This window comes from Pelodiscus sinensis, chromosome 15 (genome assembly GCF_052426305.1).
Source record: "Pelodiscus sinensis isolate ZL-2025 chromosome 15, ASM5242630v1, whole genome shotgun sequence".
Classification (NCBI taxonomy): domain Eukaryota; kingdom Metazoa; phylum Chordata; order Testudines; family Trionychidae; genus Pelodiscus; species Pelodiscus sinensis.
The window spans coordinates 25270393-25297281 of NC_143066.1; the positions used below are offsets into that span (position 1 = coordinate 25270393).

The 26889-nt window shown below is 44.9% G+C and overlaps 1 protein-coding gene across 6 annotated transcripts in view; it reads left to right on the forward strand.

Annotated features, from left to right (window-relative positions):
* RSPH10B (radial spoke head 10 homolog B) overlaps positions 1-26889 on the forward strand; it is a 68119-nt gene that overhangs the window by 14483 nt on the left and 26747 nt on the right. For 5 of the 6 annotated variants that reach the window (XM_075899494.2, XM_075899496.2, XM_075899493.2 and 2 more), the window contains 9 exons: positions 1734-1855; positions 2610-2799; positions 4015-4126; positions 12816-12943; positions 13047-13192; positions 14357-14464; positions 16889-17068; positions 19288-19401; positions 21397-21469. In XM_075899494.2, coding sequence (XP_075755609.2) covers positions 1734-1855; positions 2610-2799; positions 4015-4126; positions 12816-12943; positions 13047-13192; positions 14357-14464; positions 16889-17068; positions 19288-19401; positions 21397-21469 — 1173 coding nt within the window. The remainder of the gene's footprint in view (positions 1-1733; positions 1856-2609; positions 2800-4014; positions 4127-12815; positions 12944-13046; positions 13193-14356; positions 14465-16888; positions 17069-19287; positions 19402-21396; positions 21470-26889) is intronic. The other variant, XM_075899495.2, reaches the window with a different exon arrangement.

Genomic DNA, 26889 nt, shown 5'->3' on the forward strand with positions numbered 1-26889 from the left:
CAGCTGACTTGGGGACGCCTGGGTTTCTTAAGTTGAATCTGTATGTAAGTCAGAACTGGCATCCAGATTCAGCCGTGGTTGAAACTGATCAGTTTCAGCAGCGGCTGACGCCAGTTCCGACTTACATACAGATTCAACTTAAGAACAAACCTACAGTCCCTATCTTGTACGTAACCCGGGGACTGCCTGTATCAATACAGAGAGCAGTAACAGGAAAAAAAGCAAAGCTCTCATGTTGTTATTCCTTCTGTAAAAGTGCTAGTGGGCTGGCTGTTCAGTTAAGAAATTGAAAAATAAGAACTTGTCTGCAATATGGGCATTGCAGCAGCGAGCTATGGTGATATAGCTCTGTATTGTGAATGCTTCCTACAGGAGATGGAAAGGGTTTTTCTGCTGTTGTAAGTAATGGATAGTCCTTAACATAACAGTCTTTCATTGACTTAGGCTAAGCTCTGGTGTAGATGCAGCTAACTATGGAATGCAAAGGTGAGAACTTTTCATGTGCATCAGAATTTTAAGTGTAGACGAGGCCTAAGACTCTCACTCTTTTCTGGATTTTTCAGTGTCTACACAGAATGATGCATAAGATTTGGGGGTTGGGAGTGGGAAAATCCTGAGGTGTGGCCAGACTGGGTAGAACAAAGATCAATGGTATGTGTGTGCAAAGGTGATTTAAAGTTGATTTTCACACTGTCTTGACTTGGCAGCAGCTGTGTACAGATAGGTCCCTCAAATAAATGTGTATTTTCTAAATCTATGCCCCTATTCTGTCAGTGATATGGGAACTTAAACAATGTCTTGTTTGGTTTTTTTCCACAACATTTTACAGTTCCCTTTTGATAGTTTTCTAAAACACGATTTTCTAACAGATTTCTTTTAACGAGGCCAAATTCTTCCACCCACCATGCACCTAGGAAAAGACACCATTTCATTATGTACTCCTCTTTGCTTCCATGCGTCTTTTTTGTTCTGTACTATGGCATTTGGAAGATTATTTAAGGTGAATGAGTTCTCATGCCTAGGCACATCCTTAAAGCAGCTAGATCAGTGATGGGCAACCAACGCTAGTGAGTGGGCAGCATGAATGGCCTTCGTTCATCTCAGTGGGCCAAATGATTGTCGTAACCAAGGCAGTCTCCTGGAATAGAGTAGTTTTGCTAACTGCACTTGTATGCCTAGAATTTGTGGGATGTGCCAACTGAACCGTAGCAGTGCTTTGATTGCATACAGAGGGAGTGCACAGCTCTGACAGCAAATGTGTTCAATCAGCATGCACCTCACTTTACTTGCCCTTGCTTTATTTGAGTGTCACTTGAGTAATACAAGTAAGAAAATAATGATGTGGATGGAAACCAGTGGAATCTGGCAACACTGCATGTGGGGAAGAGCACTCAAAATGTCGTGTGGGCCATACATAGAACCCTAGTGGGCCATAGGTTTCCCACCACTGAGTTAGATACATTTGGAAACACTGCAACATGGACATTTAGTAAGACATGATGTTAATATGTTTTCTTCCTCTTATGGAAGGTGGATGTAGATTTTTTAATATATATTCTGTTAAGATAATGCTAAACAGTTACATTTTACCAACAGGGGTACTGTTCTTCTCTTCTTAAAGAGAAAAATGGAAATGGGAACAAGATAATTGAGAATATTATTTTAATTTTGAATATAATTAATTGATTTTATTTATTAGTCAAAGATAAACTCTTACTTTTATTACTTGGCAGAAGCCATCAGAATAGTTGATGGTCCAGGAAATACCTCTTTATTGGGATCAGACATTGAATTAGACATATCTTCATTGCTGAACTTGTTTCCAGAGAAAGACAGACAGGAAGAAATGAAACAGGTAAGAGCCTGCACACTTCTGACATTTTTCAGATTTGTTTCTGACATGTTTCACATTGTTCATTTTTTTATTTGTGTGTTCTTTGTATTCAGCTACAACTTGAGTCTGAAGGCAGTAAAAAACAAAACAGAAGCAAATGGGCAGAGCATCCACAGAGGAGCTGTTCCATTCTTGTTAACATAAAAAAAATTATTAAGAAGTCACAAGACATGGGAGAGGTTAGATTGGGGGCCTTTGTGGTATCATTCCATAATGGCACCAAAAGAGTATAAAACTCCACCCAGTCAACCAAGTTATGTCATGTGTCTTATATTCTCTGTTTGTTCAGTGGGACTCTAGTCCCTAATAGGGGCTTCTATAATACATACATATAATACAAAGTCCTTTAGCTGTCCACAATACTGATGCAGTTCAGGCAATAGTAAAGCAGGTTTTCCCACAATTCCCTGACAAGGTCTCTTGTCTCTGACCAGTGAGAGCCAGAGGATAATTCTGGCTCCTTGCCTGCCTAGCTTGTAGTCTTTGTGATGAAATTACAAGAACTGTTGCCAGAGGTGAGGAAGCAGTGGTGGGTTTGTGAATGTGGATACTTCTTCACTGAGATATGGACAGAGAGGATCAAATGCCTTTTTCATAGAACAATCCTGTAATACTAACTTCTGGCAATACTGTCCAAGGCTAGATTTAACATCAAATGAGGTTACTACATGTCATGAGATTAAAACTAAGACATGCCCTTTACTATTTTGTATAGGTAGAATATGTGGTATTGAGACACATTACAGTACTGAGAAGACTCTACTGTTTGTACAGCGGTTTAGGTTCTGATCCATCTCTTGATAACACCTTCCTGATGACTAAGCTCCAGTTCTGGAAATTTCTAAAGGATTGCAGGTTTCATCATTACAATGTAACCCTTGCTGAGATGGACAGGATACTGAATGGTTTGTATGCCTATAGGTTGACTTTCAGAAGGATATAATATCTAGAGTTAGGGACTAGTTGTCTGAGAGTTGGGCTCTGTACAGAACATTGTGACCAGCTTGTTCAGTGCTCATGAGCAATTTACCTATTATCTGTGAAGTGGGCATAATAAGATTCATTCATGTGTTTTGGAATTCTCAGGCAAAAATAAGCAGAAAATAATAATGCTAATCAAAATGTTTTAAAGCATAATCTTTAAAACGATACTTCTGTCTGAATTATTGTCCTAATTAACAATGTAATAAATAACACTTCAGGTAACTACAACTGAAATAGATTAAAGAGGAAAGAATTACTTTGTTTTTTCAGCTTTGCTTACCTTCTGGGTTTGACACCAATCTGTGTATACAGGAGGCCCACGACTTGTGACGCGATTGGTTCTAGGGGAAGCATTGCAAGTCGGAGGCATTGTAACTTGAACCTGCATTTACAGTAGGTGCCATGTGACATCGTAAATGCAGGCCAAGGGATTTCCAGGGATTGTGACTTGTGACGCGATTGGTTCTAGGGGAAGCATTGCAAGTCGGAGGCATTGTAACTTGAACCTGCATTTACAGTAGGTGCCATGTGACATCGTAAATGCAGGCCAGGGATTAAGTCAGGGATTTCCAGCCCCTCCCACACTTACAAAAATGGTTGTAAGTGCGGGGGGTCAGAACTCGGGTGGTCGCAAGTCGGGGGCCTCCTATAGTATGTTTCACTGTTCTCCTGCATAGTCAACTAATCAGTGTTGGTGTGAGTCTTTGTGACAAGTTGCAGAGGTACATCCTGATCCTTGCTATACAAGGAGTTTTGCTTGTATAGTTTGCTTTCCCTGTCTATGCTCGTATGCCCTTTGGAAAGGCTCTAAGAAAGGTGCCTGAGCAGGCAGAAATCAATGAGTTATTGCCCATGCAAGTCCAATTTCCGGATTAAGTCCTGATTGATTTTCCCAAGACTACAAGAGCATTTTGAATTCTCCCCTATCCTTGTGAGGCAGGTAGGTGATGCTCTGTTGGCTGATGACTTGGAAGTAGCACTACCTCTAGTCAGTTTCTTCTGTGAATGTTGGATCAACGTGGGAGATCATAGGAAGATAAGAGAGGCAGATGTGGTGATAAGCTTTTGTTGTTTGAGACCAAACTGATTCAGATAGTGTTGATAATGGAGATTCTTTTCTTGTCTTCTTATTTTAGAAGGTAAAACAACGCCCGAGGAAATGCATTCTCCATATGAGACTTTGCTGCTAAGAACATTTTTGACATACCTTATTCATCTAGCAGTCCACATCTATCACAAAGAACACAAGTAAGTTGTTTTCTCTTTTAGTCAGTTGCCTGAGTTTGTGCTTGACTATTATATAATTACTAGATGGTAGCCAGTGTTATTCTTTCTCTGCTCTCTCTCCTTTTTCTGACCTTTCTTCTGCTCTTTCTTTCTCTTTCTCCTTCTGATGCCTTTCGTGAGTGTTTGGATTCAAATCTCAGCAGAAAGATTTCCCCTCCTTCTTCTGACTTTTTTTTACTATATTGAATTATTTGGGGAATGTACAGGCATGCATACATCAGTTCCAAATTAATACTTATTAGTGGAGTCTGCCCCTGTGATTTGGCTTCAGTCTGTGGCACTGCCATGCAACCTTCCCCTCCAAAAAAAAAAATCTTCCCAATTTACCTTAGAATTCTTAGGCTTAATGTTGGTGAATGGTGAAGCACAGGCTTCATACAGACCTAGTAAAAGTTCTTCTTTGAGTGATGTCCCTGTGGGTGCTCCCCTGTTGATATCGGGTCATTCCTGTGCCACAGATCAGAGTTTTTCACAGCAGTAGCTGGTTGGGCCACTCGTGTGATAGGTACCTCATGGTGTTCACGTCTTTGCACTTTGCATGTGCAGTCCGACTCTCCTCAGTCCCTTTGCTACCACCCTCAGTTGCAGTCGAAGCTCAGTCCTTCTCCTCAGTGCTACCTCATCAGAGTATAAATAGAGTTCTAGTTAACTAGTTGTAGTGTTTTCTTTAATTAGTTTTTGCTGTTGTTACATTGAAAAAAAATCCTTAAAAAAAAAAAAAGGAAGAAGGGGGCAGGGCACGACCCTGGCCTCCCCTCACAAACCCTTCCCACCTTCCCCAGTTATCTCCTGTAAATATGTTAATTTTTTTTAAAAAGAGAGAAGACAGGGAAGAAAGAATTAGAAGAATGAAGAAAAACTACTCATAGTGCTTAAAACTCAAGCGCTACTTGTAGCTGCTATGCTTGGCTATCCTGGATTTAAAAAGTGCGACACTTATTGCGATCCTATGCTGTCGTCTTATGGCCATTCATTGTGCATCGTGCAGTTTTGAGAATCTGGTCAAGGGTCTGCCCAACCTTTCCCCTACACTAGTGCCTCAATCTGACATGAAACCCTCTTGCACTGATTACCACACTTTTACCATCATTGGGCCTCAATTACAATGGGAACTCAAAATAGTAAGATTGGGATATATCATCCCCCTTATCTCCCCCCCCAACCTCCTCACCTTCCCTGTCCCTCATCAGGGACCCCTCTCATGAGGCGCTCCTAAAGCAGGAAGTCGATGGCTTGCTATGTGTAGGAGCCATCAAGAGAGTGCCCGACCAATACAGGGGCAAGGGCTTTTACTCCAATTATTTTCTCACAGAGAAAAGAACGGGAGATTGGAGACCCGCCCTCGATCTCTGCAAGCTCAACAAATTCTTACGCAAGCAGTTGTCCAAAATCATCACCCTTGCATCGATCATTCCAGCATTGGATAAGAAAGACAGGTTGGCAGCCCTCGACCTTCAGGACGCCTACTTTCATGTGACCATACATCCATCATACAGATGGCCCTTCCAATTCACATTAGCCTCCAAACACTTCCAGTACAGGTTCTTTCCATTTGGCCTATCCTTTGCTCCCAGAGTCTTTTCAAAGACCCTTGCAGTCAGGGAGTTATGATCTTTCCATATTTGGATGATAGTCTCATAAGGGGTCCATCCCATGCAGAGACACAGAGCCTGGTACTAGTCACCAAGAGTCTTTTCGAGTCCCTGGGACTCCTCATAAATGAACAAAAATTCTTCTTCAAGGGTCCCCGTAGATGCTCCACCTTAGGTGCATCAGCGTCGCTGCGTACTGGTTGGAGATTTGTATTAGCAGTGCCCCTGGCCGGCGGCACACGTGGAGTGCCGACATGAACAGTCTGAGTGCTCTACTCCACATGCGCAGCTGGCTGTCTTCAGTTCCTTCTTAACTGCTGTACACTGCCTGCAAATTCCAGGCCACATGGCCTCAGCAACATTCATAGTGCCATACACCCGTCTCCACATGAGACCTGTATAAGCATGACTCCGCACAGTGTACAAGCCACGCATCCATCACATAAACAGATCACCATACCAAACAAGATAAAGGCTTTCCTCAATTAGTGGACCATACATGACAACATATTTGTCAGAGTCTCCTTCCAAAGAGCTCCACCATCAGTAACAGTCATTACGGATGTCTCACTGATGGGATTGGGTGCTCACCTGGGTCAATACATAATACAGGCGCACTGGACCAAGCAAGACAGAGGGAAACATATCAACCTGCTCAGACTCAGGCTAGTAAGACACACATGCACACACTTCCTTCCCCTAATTCAAAACAGAACTGTACAGATCCTTATGGACAATGTAACTACAGTGTACTATATCAACAGACAGGGAGGTGCCAGATCATATGAGCTGTGCCAAGAAACAGTCCAGTTGTGAGAATGGTGTATCCCAAGGAAGATACATCTCATCGCAACTTACCTCCCAGGCAAGGATAACACACTTGCAGATGTACTAAGCAGTCAGTTTCCCCAAAAACTCAAGTGGGAAATAAACACTTCAATGCTAACCTTCCTCCATGCAACACAACTCCTGTTGCCCACAGTACTGCTCCAGAGCGGGCATAGGGCACAACTCACTAGGAGATGCCTTTGCCATACAGTGGAAAAGACACCTGTACTACGCGTTCCCTCCGCTCTCTCTGATACGAGTAATTCTCAAGGTCAAATAAGACAGGGTCAGAGTGATTCTCATAGCAGCCAACAGGCCCAGGCAAACGTGGTATCCATACCTGTTACGGATGAGCATCCATCCACCACACTGCTTCCCACCAGTTCGAGCTCTGCTCACTCAATGCAATGGTTAGATTCACCATACCGACATACAAACTCTACATCTCAAAACATGGATGTTAGCTGGCTAGATGACATGGAACATACTCTAATGAAGACAGTGCAGCATATTCTTCAAAACTCCAGGAAACCTACAAGAAAAACATACTCACAGAAATGGAAGTGTTTCATGATGTGGTGTTCCACCCACAACCAAGAATCACGACACACACAAATAACAGACATACTAAGTATTTGTTGCATCTGCACGAGGCAGGCCTCTCCATGAGCTTTATAGAGCTATGTCTACACGGGCGGGTTCTTGTGCAAGAACAGCCGTTCTTCCACAGAGTGTCCGCACTGCCCGTGTGCTCTTGCACAAGAAGTTTTACAGTAAAGTGTGGTAAGAGAGGGCTTCTTGTGCAAGAGCTATGCACTTTTCTAACAAGTGTAAGCTCCCTTGCGCAAGAGCTCTTGTGCAAGAGGGCAGTGTGGATGCGTGGCAGGGGTTTCTTGCGCAAGAAAGCCCTATGGCTAAAATGGCCATCAGAGCTTTCTTGCACAAGAGAGCATTCTCACTGCCATGGACACTCTTGCGCAAAAGCACATGGTAGTGTGGACGTGTTCTTGCACAAGAGTTCTTGCACAAGAAGCCTTGTGCAAGAACCCGCCAGTATAGACATAGCCTACGAGTATACCTCAGCTACATTTCAGCCCTCCACCCTACACTGCAGTCACACTCGGTCTTTACCCATCCAGCTGCAAAAAGGTTCCTGTGTGACCCACAAAACATGTATCTGCCAATTAAGGACCGGATGGGATCTGCCAGGATGGGACCTAAATCTAGTATTCACAAGGCTGGGCAGACCCTTCGAGCCATTAGCTACGTGCTCTTTGTTACACCTCTCAATGAAGGTGGCAATCCTTGTTACAATTACTTCTGCAAGGCGCATAGGAGAGTTGGGAGCCCTCATGTTGGACCCGCCATATACAACATTCCACAAAGATAAAGTAATTTTGAGAACACACCTGAAATGTATACCAAAAGTACTTATCTATTTCCATTGCAATGAACCAATACACTTACCTGTTTTCTGCCCGGAACCTCATAAACAGGGCTCGAGAAATTATGAAAAACCTTACTCGCCAGACAAAAAATGGACTCCCCCCCCCCCCCCCGCATGTGTTTTTTTAATGGCATAAATTCCTAATAAGAATAAGAACAGTAATTACTAATATTTATTAATAACTTGGTTGATATTTATTAATAACTTATCTTATAAACCTCTACTTTTTCCCTCTGCTGCCATGTCTCCTCCCCTTGCTCCATCAGCTCCCCTGGTGCCTGCTGCCCCCCAACCCCTCACCCTCCTCTGCTGTCCTGACTCCTACCCTTCTCACTGCCCTCAGCCTTCCTGAGACCTGCCCCCCTCCACCAGCCGTTCCCTCCCCCCTGTGCCCACTCCTCCAGTAGCCCCACTCTGAACATGTGAGCTTACCCTCCTCATCCCCTCTTCTAACATCTTCCTCTACACACCTGCCCCCTCCTGCAGGTGTCTGCCCTTCTGCTTCACCCCAGAATCCCCTGGCACCTGCACCCTTCTGGTGCCTCCCCCTTCCCTCACTGCCATTGCCCCTTTTGCCCTCTTTTCCCCTGATACCCACCCCCTCACCACCCTCTGCCCCTGTTCCTCTCATGCCCCTGTGCCCTCACACATGCCTTGCTCCATCCCCGCCTTCCTCATGCCCACCCCTTCTTTCAAGCCTTCTCCCAGCACCTCCCTCTTTCCCTCTTTAGCCCCCAATGCCGTTACCCTGTCCTCTCCCAGCATCACCCTGTCCCCCCTCCCACTGACACCTCCCCTCCTGCCCTTTTCCTCATTGTCTGCACCTGCCCTCCTGGCATTTGTCTCTCCTGCACCCCTGTCCCTTGGTGCCTTCCCCTTTCTTCTTCTTCTTCTCCTCCTGACCTCCTCCTCTCCCCTCAGCACAAGCCCCTTCCCCATATTTTTCCACTCCCCTTCCTTCTCTTCCCTTCCCCTCCGCCCAGCCCCAGCCCTAGTCCCAGCCTCAGCCACAGCCACAGACCCTCCCCTACCTGGCTTCTGACTTCCACTTTGCGGGGTTGCCGGAGCCTTTTGGAATCCGGCGGTCGCTGGCTGTGATGTCAGGATGCCACGTCACGCCAGCATCCTGGCGTGTGCCGGTGTCCCGCCCTCTGGCTCGCGCCCCGCCTCCTCACGCCGGAGCTGCACACAAGCAGCTTGGCACTGAGAATCGCCGCACTTTACCCTCCCCAGTGGTGCTCTTCTCCACCGGCCGGCCAGCGGATCGGATGGGGGCCGCGCCTCCTGTAGTGTGGGCTTCGGCCAGCCCATCACAATGGCCCACCGGGCCAGACTGCCCCTGCACTCGCCAGCTGGTAAAATTTACTCGCCACCGGCGAGTGTAGTTGTCGAGTCCTGCTCATAAAGACCTAAAGGAGGAGGTACTTCATACCTTGGACGTCCGCAGGCACTCTCCTTTTACTTTCAGCACATAAAGCCTTTACGAAAATCTCCACAATTGTTTATCTCCATGACAGAAAGGTCCCAAGGACTAGCCATATCAAAAAAAAAAAAAAGATTATCGAAATGGGTATCGAACTGCATATTCTTAGCGTACGAATTAGCACAAAAGGATCCACCTCCCAATATAAGAGCTCAGTCCACAAGAGCCGTGGGAGCCACAACCACATTCCTAAGAGGCGTCACAATGGAACAAATATAGAAGGCTGCCACGTGGTCATCTGCACATACATTGACGCAGCACCATGCCATCCAGACGTTCGCAGACTCTGAAATGAAGTTTGGACAAACAATACTCGATCACAGACTCATACACTCCAAAGCTCCCATCTCCTAACATGAACGCTGCTTCATAATCACCTAAGATGGAGTACCCCCGGGGACCCTCAAAGAAGAAGGGAAGGCTACTCATCTGTGCAGTAACTTCTAGATGGAGTTCTTCTAGATGGTGGTGCTCCACCACCCACCCTGCCTCCCCTCAACTTCGGACTCACAGGTATCCAGGTCACAGAAGGAACAGAAGACAGCCAGCTCCGCATTTGGCGTAGAGCACCCAGACTGCTCATGCCGGCACTCTGCGCGTGCCAGGGACACTGCTAATACAAATCTCCAACCAGCGCGCAGTGACGCTGATGCACCTAAGTTGGAGCACCCACGGGGACAGCCATCTCAAAGAACTCCAGTTACTGCACAGGTGAGTAACTTTCCCTTCATGGTCCAAGCAACCCTAGTGTTGGAGTTTATAGGTGCTCGACTAGACTCCACAGCTGCTCAGGCCTATTTGTCATGCCAGCACTTCCAAGCTACACAGACTCTTATCACTATTGTTTCAGCAAACCCTACTGTGCCAGTGTTCACTTGTCTGCAAGGGGATCTCATTCCTGCTTCCTTTGTGCAAAGGCTATTCAAGTCTGGAACTGGTGCATCCGCAACAACGTCACTCTAACATCATCTTACCTACCTGGCATCAACAACATAATAGCAGATACCCTCAATTGACATTTTTTAATAGACCACGAATGGGATCATCATTCCCAAGTAATACAGTCCATCTTTCGTCAATGGGGGGTTTCCCCTCATAGACCTCTTCGCATCCCACCTCAATGTGAAGTGTCTTTAGTATTGTTCCAGAGCAGGTGTAGGACCCAGATTGCTGGGTGACACATTTCTTATTACGTGGAATGCCTCACTAAACTACACTTTCCCCCTCAATTCGTCTCATTCTGAGGGTTTTCCACAAAATCAGGATGGATGGGGCACAAGTCATTCTAATAGCTGCTTCTTGGTCCAGACAGACATGGTTCCCATACCTCTATCAGATATCTCTTCTGCCTTCCTACCTTCTTCCGGGCCAACAGGACCTACTGTCGCAGAATGGGGTTACTTTCCTACATCCCCAACCTTGAACCCTACATGTCACAATGTGTCTTCTCTCTGGTTGTGTGACCCTGACTCTGCTCTGATAATATGAAGAATATTTTACTACACAGAAGATGACAAACTACCCATACCACTTATCTTTGTAAATGGAAATGCTTTGCAACTTGGTGCACCCACAAGCAAATTGATCCCTGCTCCATGCCACTTCATATAATTCTCGACTACATTCTCGATTTGAAACATGAAGGCCTATCTGTATCCTCTCTCAGGGTGCATCGTGCTGTGATTACTGCCTTTCATCCCCAAATAGAAGGGTTTTCAGTCTTCACATACCCTACCACGAGGAGGTTCCTCAAAGATCTTCACAACCTTTACCCTCCATACAAATAACCACCTACAGTGTGGGATTTAGACTTAGTGCTGGACACACTTACTTTGCCCCTTTTCAAACCTTTGGCAGCTTGCCCTCTCCTCTTGCTGTCAATGAAGGTGGTATTCCTACTCGCAATTACATCAGTGCATAGACTCGGCAAATTTGCTGCTCTCACAACAGCATAGCCTTACACAGTGTTCAGGAAGGACAAAGTGGTACTACGACCACATCCTTCTTTCTTACCCAAAGTGTGCACAGACTTCCACATAATGAACCTATCATCCTTCCTATCTTTCATCCTAAACCTCATATGGCATGTCAGGAGGCTATCTTGCACACCCTCGATGTCTGCAGGACTTTATCCTTTTACACTGACAGGGCTTGGGCCTTCCGCAATTCATCTCCATCACAGAAAATTCAAAAGGCACGTTGATTTCTTCAGGGCGCACCTTGAAACTAATAGTGTCCTGCATTACCCAGTGTTACTCTCTGTGAAACAAAACACTCCCAGTTCTGCCTAGAGCGTATTCCACTTGAGCTGTCTCAACATCTACAGCTTTTCTCCAAGGTGTATTCCTTAAGGACATTTGCTATGAGGCAATGTGGTCATTTGACCACACTTTTATGAGTCATTATGCAATTGTTCCACAACCGTCTGTGGATTGCTCAGTAGCCACTGTGGTGCTCTCAACCATCGATAAACTGAAACCCACCTACCATATTTCTCAGTTACTGCTTTACAGTCACCAATAGTGGAGCACCTACGGGAACATCACTCGAAGAGGAAAGGGAAGTTACTCACCTTGTGTAGTAATGACAGTTCTTCAAGATGTGTGTCCCCATGGGTGCTCCACTACCTCCCTTCTTCCCCGGAGTATTTTTCTTCAGGTATTTGGGCATAGACAAGGAACTCAGGAGTTTCAGGCTGAACACGGGAAGTGCAAAAGCACGAACACCACGAGGTGCCTATTGTGCATGCTCAGCCCAATCAGCTATTGCTGTGAAAAACTCCGATCTGCAGCACCGGGATGACCTGATACCAACAGCGGAGCACCCACGGAGATACACATCTTGAAGAACTGTCATTATTGCATGAGGTGAGTAACTTCCCTTTCCAGAATGTCATTGGCTTATGGGTGCCTTTGGCTGATAAGTAATACTATTATGTGTAACCATATAAAATGTGATGTATATTGCTTTATGGAAAATGTAGGAGATAATTTGTTTAGTGGAAGGGAGAAAAAAGAAAATACTGATTTTCATTTGGTCTTGTGCTCCTAAGAAACTTAGACATTTTTGTAAAATCCTATCCAATATGCATGTAAATTGTGTTTAAAAAAAAAAAATCCATTGCTTTGGGCTTCAGGAAAATAAATAAATCTTCTAGAGCTTTACAATTTGCCAGCATTGCAAATAATCCCTAGGGATAGAATATAGTTCACTGAAGAATTTGTCAAGGAAAAAATCCATAGTATAAATTTTGCATTATAAATATTGCATTTGTTGATCAAACAATGTTTCATAATACAGGCTGTGTGATAAAGGAAGATGTAATCTACAACTTTGTTTTAAATGTAGAGATAAAGGTCCCTATCTGTTTAAGTGCTTCTCAGCAATGATGATGAAGAACATTATTCCCAATAGCTCTCGTGTACAAGGTAAGCAATGCAACATCTTTTTTGTGCTAAGCAGAATCAATCTCTGTTACTAGTAATCAAACAAGTTTTATTTTAATTTCTGTATTGTCCTTCACTTCTACAGGCATTATATTCTATGAACGACAAGCCATCTGTGCTATTAATTACATTGATAAATGTTGGGAGATATACAGGGCTTACTGTAGACCAAACACTATACCTCCTTATGAACCCACAATGAAAATGAGACACTTCCTCTGGATGTTGAAAGTAATTATCTTCTGTATTTTGATTTGTGTGTCTAGGAACTATTTTTTCTGTCCAGTACACAATGACATTTTAAAATTCTTTCCACTTAAGGCCCTGCTATTGAAAAACCCTAATAATGTGAGGTATGCTTCACAAGAATAAAGTTGCTCATATGCTTAACTATACGGAAGATCCGATTCCAAATTATTTGATTCCTCTAGCCTTGACTAATTTTGAGTATGTAATTTTAATCAATTTAAATACTTTCACTACAGTGGCACTTTTTGAAATGTAAATACTAATTGTTATTTATTAAAAATTAATGTCTGCAGAAGTCCAAGACCGACAAATTCAGAAATAAAATGATATTCAAAAAACAAATCTTTTAAAATGACGTTTTTATGAAATTTGAAGAATGGTAAAGAATCATGGACACAGGATTCTTTCCCAGAGCTCTGGAGTATAGGGCCTGATCCCAAATTACATTGAAATCAGCCACTGATATCACTAAGTTTTGGATCAAACCCTTAATGATTAGAAGACAAGCTGGCTTACACCTCTTCCTGTTTGCAAGATTCCTTTGCATTCCTATGGGGAACCCTCAGTGTTTCACCCTTCTTTTGTGCAGTGTGGAATTAAGAAAAAGTAAAACTGTCTGACTGATAAATGGGTAGCTGTTGGGTATGTCAAACTCAGGAGGTTGTAGGGGAATGGTTTGATGAACTTTCCTGAACTTTGGGTTTGACATACAGGCAGTCCCTGACTTATGTATGGGTTATGTTCCGAACACCTGGTCATAACTCAATTTGGTTGTAAGTCGGAAGTACCCTTAAATGTGCTGCCCGCGCTATTTGAAAAACTTGACATACATGGTTCTCAACTCGAAAATACATATAATGGGGTTAATGGGAGGCTGGTCGTAAGTACGGATGGTTGTAAGTCGGTGTGTTCGTAAGTCGGGGAGTGGCTGTACTGTGTAACTGAAATACTAGCTCTGTTGAAGTCAATAGTAAAACTCCCATTGACTTCAATGAGGCCCTGATTTATTCCGTATTATTATTTTGTGGGAGACCATTCCTGCTTCGATTGAAATCAAGGGGAATTTTGACATTGACTTGAAAGGGAGCCAGACCAAGTCCATATTTGTAAATGTCTTAACTAACTTTTAACCTTTTTGATATACAGGATTTAAATATGCTCAGCAAACAATTAACTGCAACAAAAATTGTGGAAATACTGGCAAAGGACAATCCTTTTGTACGCGATAGAGATAATAGCAACTTACAGTATGAGGTATGTAAGGAAAGAAGTACATAACAGATCATGATGCATATTGCCAGCATGTAATTGCTACAGGAAAATTAAAACTATTTTTAGAATCTGTCTGCAAGTTGACTTGTAGCATCATAACTTCCAGAAGAGAAGAAAAATAGTATTGTTTATATTCAAGAATTGGAGCTGAACATTAAGGGTATGTCTACACTGCATTCGTCTTGTGAGGGAGGAATGCAAATGAAGCATGGATTTGAATTTCCCATGCTTCATTTGTATAATCACGTCCGGCCGCTTTTTCGAAATACTGTATTTCGAGATAAAAAACGCTGTGTAGACCGGTTATTTAGAAAACAAACACTTCTTTTGAAATAATCCTTTCTCCTTATAAAATGAGGTTTAACGGTTATTTCAAAAGAAGGGTTTGTTTTTTAAATAACCGCGTCTACACAGCGTTTTTTAATCTTGAAATAGGGTATTTCGAAAAAGGGGCTGGACATAATTATGCAAATGAAGCACAGGAAATTCAAATCCGTGCTTCATTTGCAATTTCACTTGGCTGCATTTGCATTCTTCTCTTGACAGAGGAATGTAGTGTAGACATACCCTAAGAGTCCTATCTTGACATTTCTTTGTTCATCATCTTGGTTATTTTGTCTCATGTACTTCTCCTTGTTCCATGGTTTCCTCCTTATCATGCCCTTCCTACTGGAGAGCTAATTTGAGATACATTTTCTATGCCCTGTGACTGCATACTGGATGCCTGAGATATGTTCTGAGTGTACAACAGTAGGGATGTTAGATAGTGTGTAACTGGATAGTCATGTAACCACATCAAATGTTAGCAGTTACACAACTATTCAATAGTCCCCAGTGGCAGGGCCAGCAGCCAGTGTGGGGTGGCAGGAGGGAGCTGATCCACAAGGGGAGCTGATTTAAAGACCAGCTTTTTGTTCAGACCGGCTCTGCCTGCTGCCCTGCACTGCTCTGTCTGATGCAGAGGCAACAGCACAGGGTGGCAAAAGTCCCTGTTAGTGGAGGGGTCTGAGCTCCCATGGACAGGCACTACTGCCACAGAGCAGCCTCTGTCCACAGTGAGTCTGGGCCTCCTGCAGACAGAGGCTGTCCTGCGGCAGCCCCTCCCCCCCCATGCTGCTGTCTTTGATAGAAGCAGCAGCATGAGCTGGGGCTGGGGCAGGGGCTGGGGCTGGGGCTGGGGCTGGGGCAGGGGCAGGGGCAGGGGCAGGGGCAGGCAGCTCTCTTGTGGCTCTGTAGGAGGCAGCAAGGGGAAGGCAGGTGTGTCTGCAGAGCTGGCATGTGTGGAGAGCCTCACATGTATCAGCTCTTCCTGCAGCCCCCCCTTACTGCCTCTGATATATGGGAATGCATGCAGTTGACAGGATTGACTAAAAAGGCTTATTGGTTAATCATGTAGTCGTCTACACATTGACATCCCTATACAACAGCACATAGAAATAAATTCAGCCCAGTCTAGTGCTGGGCTCTTTGCTTCACTTATTTTCCATGGGGGAATTGCACAGGCGTGCACAGATGGAATGGCTGCACTGTACTCTGCACTTCTTGCCATTTAGGAACCGTTAGGGTGGATCACCAGCTGAGTGATGAGATCCTCAACCATTCAGTGCTGCTGGCCCAGGAACCCTGAACACGGGGTATGAAGTGGCAGTGCCTGCACCTCCAGCAGACAGGCTGGAGTAATGGCTGTGAAGGAACTAAACTGCAGATTCTCGACCAGTCTGCAGATAGAGACTTCCATCCCCTCAATCTCTGTAGAGATCTTTGCACTCGGGCATTGTGCAGGGTGGGTGAATTTCACCCCGAAGGAGTTAGTTTTCACCCAACGGCGGTATGTGGTAATCTACATTATTACATTTGTTATCAATACCTCTGTGTGGCAGTGTGCCTGGACATAGTTTGTTTTATTATTAAATAATCCATTTAATGCCCATTACTGTAGTTTCTAAGCACAGTGCCTACACTGCCTATTCCAGACAACAATATAACCATTCCCCTGTTTATCAGATAGAGAATATCCCTGTGCCTTAATGCTTGGTGCTCCAAAAATTTAGCCAGGAGTATCAAACTTAGTATTGATAACACAATACTGTTCTATCATTAATTTGTATGCAATATGAAATACTGTATACTACCTGCTAATGGGTATTATAGAATATAATATTATAATAGCACTTTGGTTGTGATCAGTTTTCCAGAGAGATGAAGGGCTTTGATCGTTTTTGATTTTTAAGCCTTGATTAAATAAGCTGTTTAAGCATGGTACACATGGACAGTTCAGTTTAAGTCAAGGATACTGCTTATGTGCTTAAAATAAAGCATACTCTCAAATGCTTTTCTGGATCTGATCGTTAGTGCTCAAAGAAGAGTGTCCACAGAGATGAAATAATATATATTTTTTTACTCTAGTTGGTTTTTCTTGAATTCCTTGAAGCTCTCCTTGAATGTGCCGTGTTGTATGTTACCAATGATATGATTAAACAGCAAGCAGATCGTTTAAATAAAAAAGGAAGTAGTTACACAATTGAAGATTACACAGGCAGTAGTACAGGGAATATTCCTCCACACTCAGAATACTCTTCATTTCAGGTAATAATGATGTAGAACTTTGTATGGCATTTTACAATTTAATATTTGAGTTACAGTACCCATATAGAGGTCTCATTAATGGGCCAAATTGTTCTGGGTTCCATGCAAACATGTATGAATTAGATCCCTCTGTTCCATTAAAACATATTTTCTTGAATTCTATCCTCCTTGGGGCAAGGACTATAAGTGACACACACAGACTGGAAGGAAAGGTATCCAAGCAAATATATACAATTATTATATATACACTAACACTTTTTTTCTAGACAATTCTGCATATATAAAGTATGTGCAACTCATCTGTCCCTTAAGACACTACACTTGAACTGCACTAATCTGGCAACCCTGGGAAACAGGGCATACCAAATTAAAGAAATGTTGCAGATTATGGAGGGCTCTGGGGTGGGGTTTGCAAGGGAAGAAGGGTGCATGAGGGAGATGGCATGGGAAAAAGCCTCTGGTAAAGCACTTCATTGCACTGCTATTTCCCCAGCTAGGGGAGGGGGCTATCCCGTAGGGCCGCTTCCTCCTCTCTCTGCCAGTATCTGTACCACAGATGTTCCCAGATTAGGGACACCCCAAGTAAGAAGGTTCAAGTGTATTAATTGGCTGATTTCCTATAAGCATTTTGGCAGAGGAAAGTGGCTTTTCAGATCTGTTCACAGGGGGCAAAATTGGTACCGTGGAAAAAGGCATAGGTATTAGCATGGGAAGCCAACAAATGGGTGGACGTTGCTGGAGAGTGGAGACAGTCACATGACAAGGGACAAGTACCTATCTTCTGTAAAGTTCTGCTCTGTTCTAAAAAGCAATCCTGTAAAAATGGCATTGTAAATTATATTTTCAATGAGTCTTGCTCTTTTAGAGACATCTAGATAGCTATTTTTTAAAATAGTCAAAGATTCCACAGATCAAATTATGCTTTCAGTGACATATGTGCAGCTATGGAGATGTTGTGGGGTATCTGAGTATAATGTATGGAATTTGGTCTGTAGAATATTTTTAGTACTTGCAATAATACACAATACAGAAGGAACCCTGTTTGATTCTCAGAGTCTAGGCTGAATTAGCAATACTGCTGGTGAGGATTTTTTTTTTTACTTGCAGAGTGAGCTGTTCTTATCTTGAAATTAGTGGGACATTATGAATATGAAATCCACAAAGATATTTTTAGAGAGTATTGTGAGAGAGGATTTCACCAGACTAGGGTTCCACTGTACCTAATACCCAAGTATAATAGCTACATTAGGTGCACAGAAAGTTTATTGCCTCTCTAAGACATTTTCATGCTTTGCTGGTATTGCTGTTTTTAGTTTCGGAAGGTATAAACCATGGGTGGAGAACCTATGGCCTGCAGAATGGATCCAGGCCCCAGTTTACTTTGATCTGGCCCGTGGCAAGGTTAAGGGATCTTTTCCCCCTCAGCAGGGCAAGCTCATGCTCCAGCCCCATGGCAAGTCCCAGCGCCTTGGTGTCTCCTCCCATGGGGCTGGTGAGCGAGTGCTGGCTTACCCCGCTATTGGGGCAAGCCCTGAGCTTCAACTCTACCCATCACCACAGATCTGGAGTGCAAGCGGAGCAAGATTCCCTCTAAGCTGTGTGGCAGCACTGCCCCACAGCTGCTTAATGAGCCCCGCCTAGCCAGAGGCACAGGTATCCCGCACGGAGTTGCATAGCTGGGGGAGGGGCACTTCTTCAGCGACAGCAGCAGCTCCCTGCTGAGGACAGAGCAGTGAATCTCTTCCAGCCTGTAGGGAGGGATCATGTCCTCTACCAGCTGGTAGAGACTTGCTGCTCTGTCCTGAGCGGGGAGCTGCTGCTGTCGCTGAAGGACAAGTACCCTTCCCCCCCTCCCCTTCCCCAACCAGGCAGCTCCTTGTGGGATTCCTGTGCCCCTGGCTGGGCGGGGCTCGTTAAGCAGCTGTGGGGCTGTGCTACCACACAGCTTAGAGGGAACTTTGAAGCAGAGCCCCGGTGCCCTGAGTGCGGTGAATGTCTCTGTTTTTTTGCTTCTCACTTGTGTGTGGCCCCCGACTGATTTTAATGTGGGCCAGTGGCCCCTGACCAAAAAAAGGTTCCCCACCCTTGGTATAAGCCCATGTGTCAATGTAACTGTGTGCTTGAGTTGATTTCTAACTTAATAAAGTTTCAATACTGTTTTCAAAATGGTACTGGATTCTGCTGAAAGCACCATCTCTTTTGTGTTGATTTTATGTTAGTCCTTTCATAGCAGTGCTGAGATAAGCCATGACTCCTCTGAGACAAATCACATTCCTACAAGGTCTTCAAGCAAGCTGGCACAGTCACCTGATAATAAAATAAAGAAACCCGAGGTCTGTAAAACACATTCTGGACAATCATTTTCACTGTCAGGTGTTAATAGGGGGCAGACAGAATTGACTCTTATTTTTAAAGTTTTATGTACTTTGGACCTAATGTATATTTGAAGAAAATCTGGCCGCATTTTTCTTCTGTTAATGGAATATACAGATGTGCGCCTGCATGCATGTGTAGATCTAAAATATACATTTAAATTGTAAAACAAAATATTTGCTTCCATTACTACATTCAGTGACCTGTGTTTAGATAAACTGTCTTCTCTAAGGCAGCTGATGACATAATTAATAACTAACGCAGGATAGAAGATAAAATTATAGATAAACCTTCATGGGACACAGAAGTTATAGCTGGGACTAGTATGGCACTGGGGAGCCAATTTTAGATTTATGTGCAAGGCAAGGAGCAGGAGCTGATCAAAGAGACTTAAAGGCATCAAGTAACATCATTCTAATTTTAATTTTTTGGTATTTTTGATAGCACTTATCCCGTTTTCAGTATATTTAATTTCTGACAATGGGATTCACCAAATCTATTTCCTATGTGTATTTTGGGTATCAGCTGTTTTAGTGACAAAAAAATCTTCCCTTCCCTTCCCTTCCCTTCCCTTCCCTTCCCTTCCCTTCCCTTCCCTTCCCTTCCCTTCCCTTCCCTTCCCACAAAGTTAATAAAGGCACACAAGCAAGAGTATATTAATTCTCTATCAGAAGGAATTCTAAAACTATGTTCCAAAATAAAAGGGTCAAAATCTGCTTTTAGGAAAACTCTGCAACTCTGTTGTTACTGCACACATCTATGTCTCCAAAGGGGTTGTGCTGTTGTAACAGATTGTGGCTTGCAGAATTTTTATTACTGGTGCTGGAAAGTTGATCTATCAATGTGAGTTTTGGTAATAACAATCCCTCCATATTATGAGCTAGAAAAATTTCCACTTAACTCTCACGTTGCAGGATAAGTTTGCAGCTCCTGCATTTAGTAAGCAGACTAAATTTCATAGAGAGTAACTGAGAGACAATAGACATGGAACTCCTCGTAACCATTTTACAGTGGCTTGATAGAAGGGAGGACAATAATGTAAGGCTTCAAGACCAAGAAACTGCTTAACATGAAATTTGGAAGGAGGAAGATTGTATTTTCTTTCTCACTTTTTCTCTTTTCATCCTCCATTACTCTCTTTCCGTAGCTGCACATGTAAAGAGTTTTTGGCGATAGCAGTTTCTTCTACTGGGTAACATAATCAGTAGTGGAGATTCATTATTTCAACAGGACAGGAAAAAATATGGCACCAAATCAAGTTATCTCAGAAGAACATGTGTAAGGACAGGACCTCTATTTTTAACAGGGCTTGAAGGAACAATGCAGCCATATTCTGTGAGCCTGAGTTTCAAGAAGATCCAGCTAAAACCTCCTATTAAAAAGTTAGTGTACATGGCAGGTCTAGTGCACACAAGTAGGAGGACTATATTCATTCTGTATATCATTAGATCTGGAAATCGGGTACTTCTGTGGTCTAGTCATGACTCTGCCACTGTTTTACTATGTGGCCTTGGACAAGTCATACAGGCTCTGATCTGGTAACTGGCTTGACTCAGAACATCCCAGCAATTTTAGAGTGATGTCTATGAGCACTGGGGTCTGCCCACATGGAGCCAATTACAGGATTGGGGCCTTAATTCCTATATCTGTTTCCCCTCTGTAAAATCGGTATAAGCTTACTTCCCTGTAAGCTATTATAGGGATATTTTTAGGTTTGATTAGCTAATATTTGTACAAGAATTTTAAAATCTAAAACACTACACGTATAGTTCCAAGTACTATTAAATCTTGACTATAGCAGGCATGACCGCAGAACTGGCTGTACAGGGGCTTCCTGTTTCTTAGTGTAGTAGCTGATACTATTCTAAAAAGCTTTGTGGAAAGAAACAAGTGCAAGTCAACTGTAGAAATCCAAGGATTTATATTTATGATTTCTGTTTTCATTCCAACACAAGATTAAATCCAAGGACTATGCAGTAGAACACAGAACTTTCAGACAGACTGTGAAATCTTCTGAAGAAGAGAAAGGTGCGTACCATAAAATAGCTGTTAGCATCTGTTACTGTTTGTGGTGAAGAGTGAATATGACTCTCAAGAACCCTACTGACTTAATTACAAAATGTATCATAGACTTGATACAGTGGGGTGTATTTTAAGTATGGAGTGAAGGCCACATTCAATGTTACATTTAAAGTAGAATTTAAATTAAGGATGTTAAATTGCGGTTATCTGGTTCATTGTGTATTCAATACAATTTGTGTTGATTACACGATTAGTCGATAAGGACCGCTCTGCAGAGAGGGGGTAGCTCCAGGAGCCGGCTCATGTCAGCTCTGGGAGACACCCGTGCTGCAGCTCAACATTTTAAATGTAGTAAAAGCCATCGGGCACTTGCTATATTTAAAATGTAGAGGCACAGCATCCTGGACCAGCGCGAGCCGGGACTGATTGGTCCCGGCTCATGCTGAATCCAGCACCTCCTGTTTGCGGTGGCCAGCCTTGCCCACTGTGGACAGAGGCTGCTGCCGGAGCCAGGGCCGGCCATAGGCCGATTCAATCGATTCGGTCGAATCAGGCCCCGCGCCTAAGGGGGTCCCGTGCCCTTGAACCCGGAAGTGCCGGTGAGTTACAGAGCCTGCTGCCCCTCCCCCCCCCCCCGCCAGCCCCTCCTTGTGTGTTCCCACCCCAACCCCCAGAGCGTCCCCATGGTCCTGGATTGTCCCTGCCATGCGTGACTCCCCCTTGCTGCCTGCTGCCGCCATGTGCGGCGTTGCATGTGGGTGGGGAGGACGCCCAGGCGTGATGTAACGTCATGACCCGGGATTTTAAAAGTCCTTGGAGGCAAGTTGTGGGGCCTCGCAGCTCCGGGTTCAGCCTCCGGGGCCTGAGTGCAGACTTCGGCCCCGCAATTTGGAAGGCAGGAGGTGGGGAACAGGCTTGTGTGGTGGCGGCGGGGCGGGGGAAAGGGAGAGGAAGGGGAGGGGCTTGGGCTTGGATGGTGGGGGGGCTTGGGCGGAGGGGGTGGGGTTGAAGGAGAAGGGGCTTGGGCGGGGGGAGGGAGGGAAAGGCACCAAGAGACAGGGTGCAGGAGAGACAAATGGCAGGGGGCCAAGTGCAGACAGTGAGGGAAAGGGCAGGAGGGGAGGTATCAGTGGGAGGGGTGATGCTGGGAGAGGAGAGGAGAGGGGAAGGGCATTGGGGGCTCGAGGGAGAGGTGCTAGGAGAAGGATTGAAAGAAGGGGTGGGCATGCAAAAGGTGGGGATGGAGCAAAGCATGTGTGAGGGCACAGAGAGTGGTGAGGGGGTGGGCATCAGGGAAAAAGAGAGCAAAGGGGGCAGGGGCAGTAAGGGAAGGGGGAGGCACCAGGAAGGTGCAGGGCTAAGGGAAGGTGCAGGTGCCACGGGATTCTGGGGTGAAGCAGAAAGACAGACACCTCCAGGGGAGGGACCAGCACCAGAGGAGAGAGGCAAGGGAGGTGTTAGAAGAGGGGATGAGGAGGGGTAGCTCACATGATCAGAGTGGGGTTACTGGAGGAGTGGGCACAGGGGGGCAGGTCGCAGGAGGGCAGAGGGCAGTGAGAAGGGCAGGAGTCAGGACAGCAGAGGAGGGTGAGGAGTTGGAGGGGCAGCAGGCACCAGGGGAGATGATGGAACAAGGAGAGGAGACATGGCAGCAGAGAGAAAAGGTAAAGGTTTTAAAAATATTTATTAATAAGTTGGTATGCTGCCCGTGGCCAGTTTGTTTGCGACCCGCGGTGCAGTTTGGGTTTATGTGGGGATCAACACGTGGCTAGTGAGTGGGAGCCAAACAAAAAAGTAGTCCGTTTAATGATCTTCTGTTGCTATGTGTTTTAGTAGTTAAATTCTTGGACTGTCATTGCTCATGAAAAGTATTGTCACATGGGTAGAAATCGGGTAAATATTACATTTTATTAATATCAGCAGAACTGACTTAAATGGGGCCTGTGTGTTGTATAGTCTTGCCGTAATCTTTGTATTCATGCCTGTCAGTGTGAGAGAAGCTATTTGTATATATTTGCTTGCATATGCAACCACACTTAAGTTGAGGCCCTCAGCATGTTTTTTAAGTATCAGTGTGGCCCCTGGGGCTTCCAAAGTTGAGTTGCCCTAGCTCATCCCTGACAGGTGTCTGTCTAACCTGGTCTTAAATATCTCCAGTGATGGAGATTCCACAATCTCACTAAGCAATTTATTCCAGTGTTTAACCACCCTGATATGCTGGAAGTTTTTCCTAATGTCCAACCTAAACCTCCCTTGCTGCAGTTTAAGCCCATTGCTTCTCATCCTAACCTCAAAGGCCAAGCAGAATAATGTTTCTTCCTCTTCCTTATGATACTCTATTAGATACGTGAAAGCTGCTCTCATGTCCCTTTTTGGTCTTCTCTTTTCCAAGGTAAACAAGGCCAATTTCTTCAGCCTTGCCTCATAGCTCATGTTCTCTAGACCTTTCATCATTTGTGTCGATCTTCTCTGGACTTTCTCCAGTTTCTCCACATTTCCTGAAATGTGGCGCCCAGAACTGGACATGATACTCCAGCTGGGGCCTAATGTAGATGGCTCATTCCCTGCCTAGGGTATGTGAGACTGGGTGGGTTAATTTCCAATTCTCCTGTTTATTCTTTTCCTAAGCCAGGAGGGCACAGTAGTTCTGATGTGGGCTCTGCAGGAAGGCAGCCCTCACTGCCCCCTGCCTGAAACCTTGTGCAGGTGTTAAACAGCTGTCCAGCCCACTCTAGGGGTGACTGCATTTCAGTGTGCCTGAAGCAACACTGCACCAGCAATGGACAGGAGAATGGCTCCCGGGAATGACTTGCTCATGACTGCTTCAGTCCTGTTGATGGGCCTCAGCCTCTTTCCTGCTTTGCAATGGGGCTGCAGACTCTGGGGGGAGAGGGGTGGAGGCAGGCAGAGGTGTCTTCCTGCGGCAGATGTAGACATGTCTCTGTATTAATCATTCTCTCATTGAAGTTTTTAGCTTTGTAGTGAGAATCCTTTTACATGGAAACTTTGTATTACGTCTTGGTAGAATAGTCCCTAGGACAAGTGAGGCAGAGACTGTCCCTGTGGGGTGAATGAGGTAGGAATGGATAAGGCGGAAGGTGAGCACCTCTGGGCAGTTGCAAAGGTTGGAGAGGGGATGGAAGCCAGATCCAAGATCAATGAGCCCTAGGAAGTGGGCCCATTGAAAGGAGACTGGACCTGTGGATGTCTTGGGGGTCTGCTTTGGGAAGCCCCCTCTTTGGAGGTGACTATTGCAGCATTGAGATACCACCCAGAAGCAGATGCCACAGACACTAACTGCAGATTCATGGGACAGCTCTCACAGATCTTTCACATGTATAAGATGATAGATCTGCAGGAGGGGAGGCAGTGGCATAGTGAGAGAGCCAGAGGGTCAGTTGCCCCTGGGAGGAAAATAATATAAAATTTAGTTAAAAATAGATGTCACATGTTTTTAAAAGGAATACCATATCTCCTGCCTTTTGTCTATTTTTGTCTCTTTAGGCCCCCAGTTAAAATTTTCAAAAGCACTTGAGTAACTAAAGTCATTTTTGAAAATTGGACTTGGAAATCTAAGCTCAGATTTTCAAAGGTAATTAAACTCCTAAAGAGACAGTTGCCAACTCGGATCCTCAAAGATATGTATCTGATCTTTACACATCTTTGAAAATCTGGTCATAAGTGTCCTAGTCAGTTCTGAATGTGAGATGTAGGAGCCCTGTCCTAATTCCTTCAGGCTTTTTTTTTAATTTGAACATCTACACTAATTCCCCTCCTTTCTCTTTCACTATCCAATAAATGCATGGATCAAAATTATAGGTGCTTTGTGAATGTGCTGACTTGAGAGTGGAAAGATTTCATATTGTCATGTATGATTCCTGGTAACCCATCTCAAATGTGAAAAACTAGTTTGATACCTGTTCGTATCAGGAGCTGTTGAATTCAGTTCACCATTTGCAGTACAGGCAGTCCTCGGGTTACGTACAAGATAGGGACTGTAGGTTTGTTTTTAAGTTGAATCTGTATGTAAGTCAGAACTGGCGTCCAGATTCAGCCGCTGCTGAAACTGATCAGTTTCAACAGCGGCTGAATCTGGACGCCAGTTCTGACTTACATACAGATTCAACTTAAGAACCCCAGGCATCCCCAAGTCAGCTGCTGCTGAAACTGATCAGCGGCTGATTCCAGGAAGCCCCGGGGCAGGGGCTTCCTGTAGTCAGACACTGGTCAGTTTCAGCAGCGGCTGACTTGGGGACGCCTGGGGCAGAGCAGTTGGGGTGCTGCTGGGTTGGTCCAGTAGTGCCGCCGCTCCTCAGCACTACTGGACCAACCCAGCAGCACCCCAGCTGCTCTGCCCCAGGAGTCCTGATTCAGCCGCTGCTGAAACTGATCAGCAGCGGCTGAATCAGGACTCCTGGGGCAGAGCAGCTGGGGTGCTGCCGGGTTGGTCCAGTAGCACCAAGGAGTGGTGCTGCAGGACCAACCGGCAACGCCCCACCTGCTCTACCACAGGCCGGGGGCTTTGCTCCACGTCTCCCTGGTCTGCTGTGGGGGGGCCACTAGTTGCGCCCCCCCAGTAGACCAGGGACACGGGGAGCAAAACCGCAGCGGCGGTGGGGTGCCGTGCCTCTGAGGCTTTGCTGTGGCAAAGCCTCAGACGCGCGGGACCCCTCCGCCTCCGGGCTTTGCTCCGGGTGCCCCTGGTCTGCTGGGGACCATCCCCAGCAGACCAGGGGCACCCAGAGCAGCTTTTCTCGCCTCGGAGGTCGAGGTGGCGGGACCACTGCGCTCTGGGCGGTCCCGCTGCCTGCGAGCTCCGGGGCGAGAAAGCCCCGTTTGTAAGTGCGGATCCGACATAAGTCGGATCCGCGTAACTCGGGGACTGCCTGTATTTCATTAGGATGTTCAGTGGAGAAGATATTGGGGGTTTTTTTTATTTATACTGTGGGCAAAGCTTGGGCTCACAAGAATTCCTCCATTGTTTTACCATGAGTCTCAAAACATTTGGTATTTTTCTAAAGGCCTGGAGTCAATTGATTAGGCATCTCAGCTTTCATTTAAAATAAAGTTCTCTATACTTATGGGCCTTACAGCTAAGGAGGAAAGCTTTAAAACATGAACCCTAAATACTCAAGAAACAAAAGGCCAATAAAAATCCAACATGTTTTATTTTTAAAAGAGTCTTATGATTTGTAGACCATTCTCATAACTTTGTGTAGGCGTTCCTTTTTGGGTTGGCAATACTGCTCATTGATTGGAGAATTTAGAGAGGTCTCTCCCTTCAGTTTCCCTTTCCACCCTCCTTTTTTGTCACAGATCATCAGCGAATCATAGAGACAATGGAGAGTAGGGTGAATCCATGACTATGGTTAATGACTGGCCAGGGTGACTAACTATTATCAGCCAGTGGTCTGGATGAGCTATCT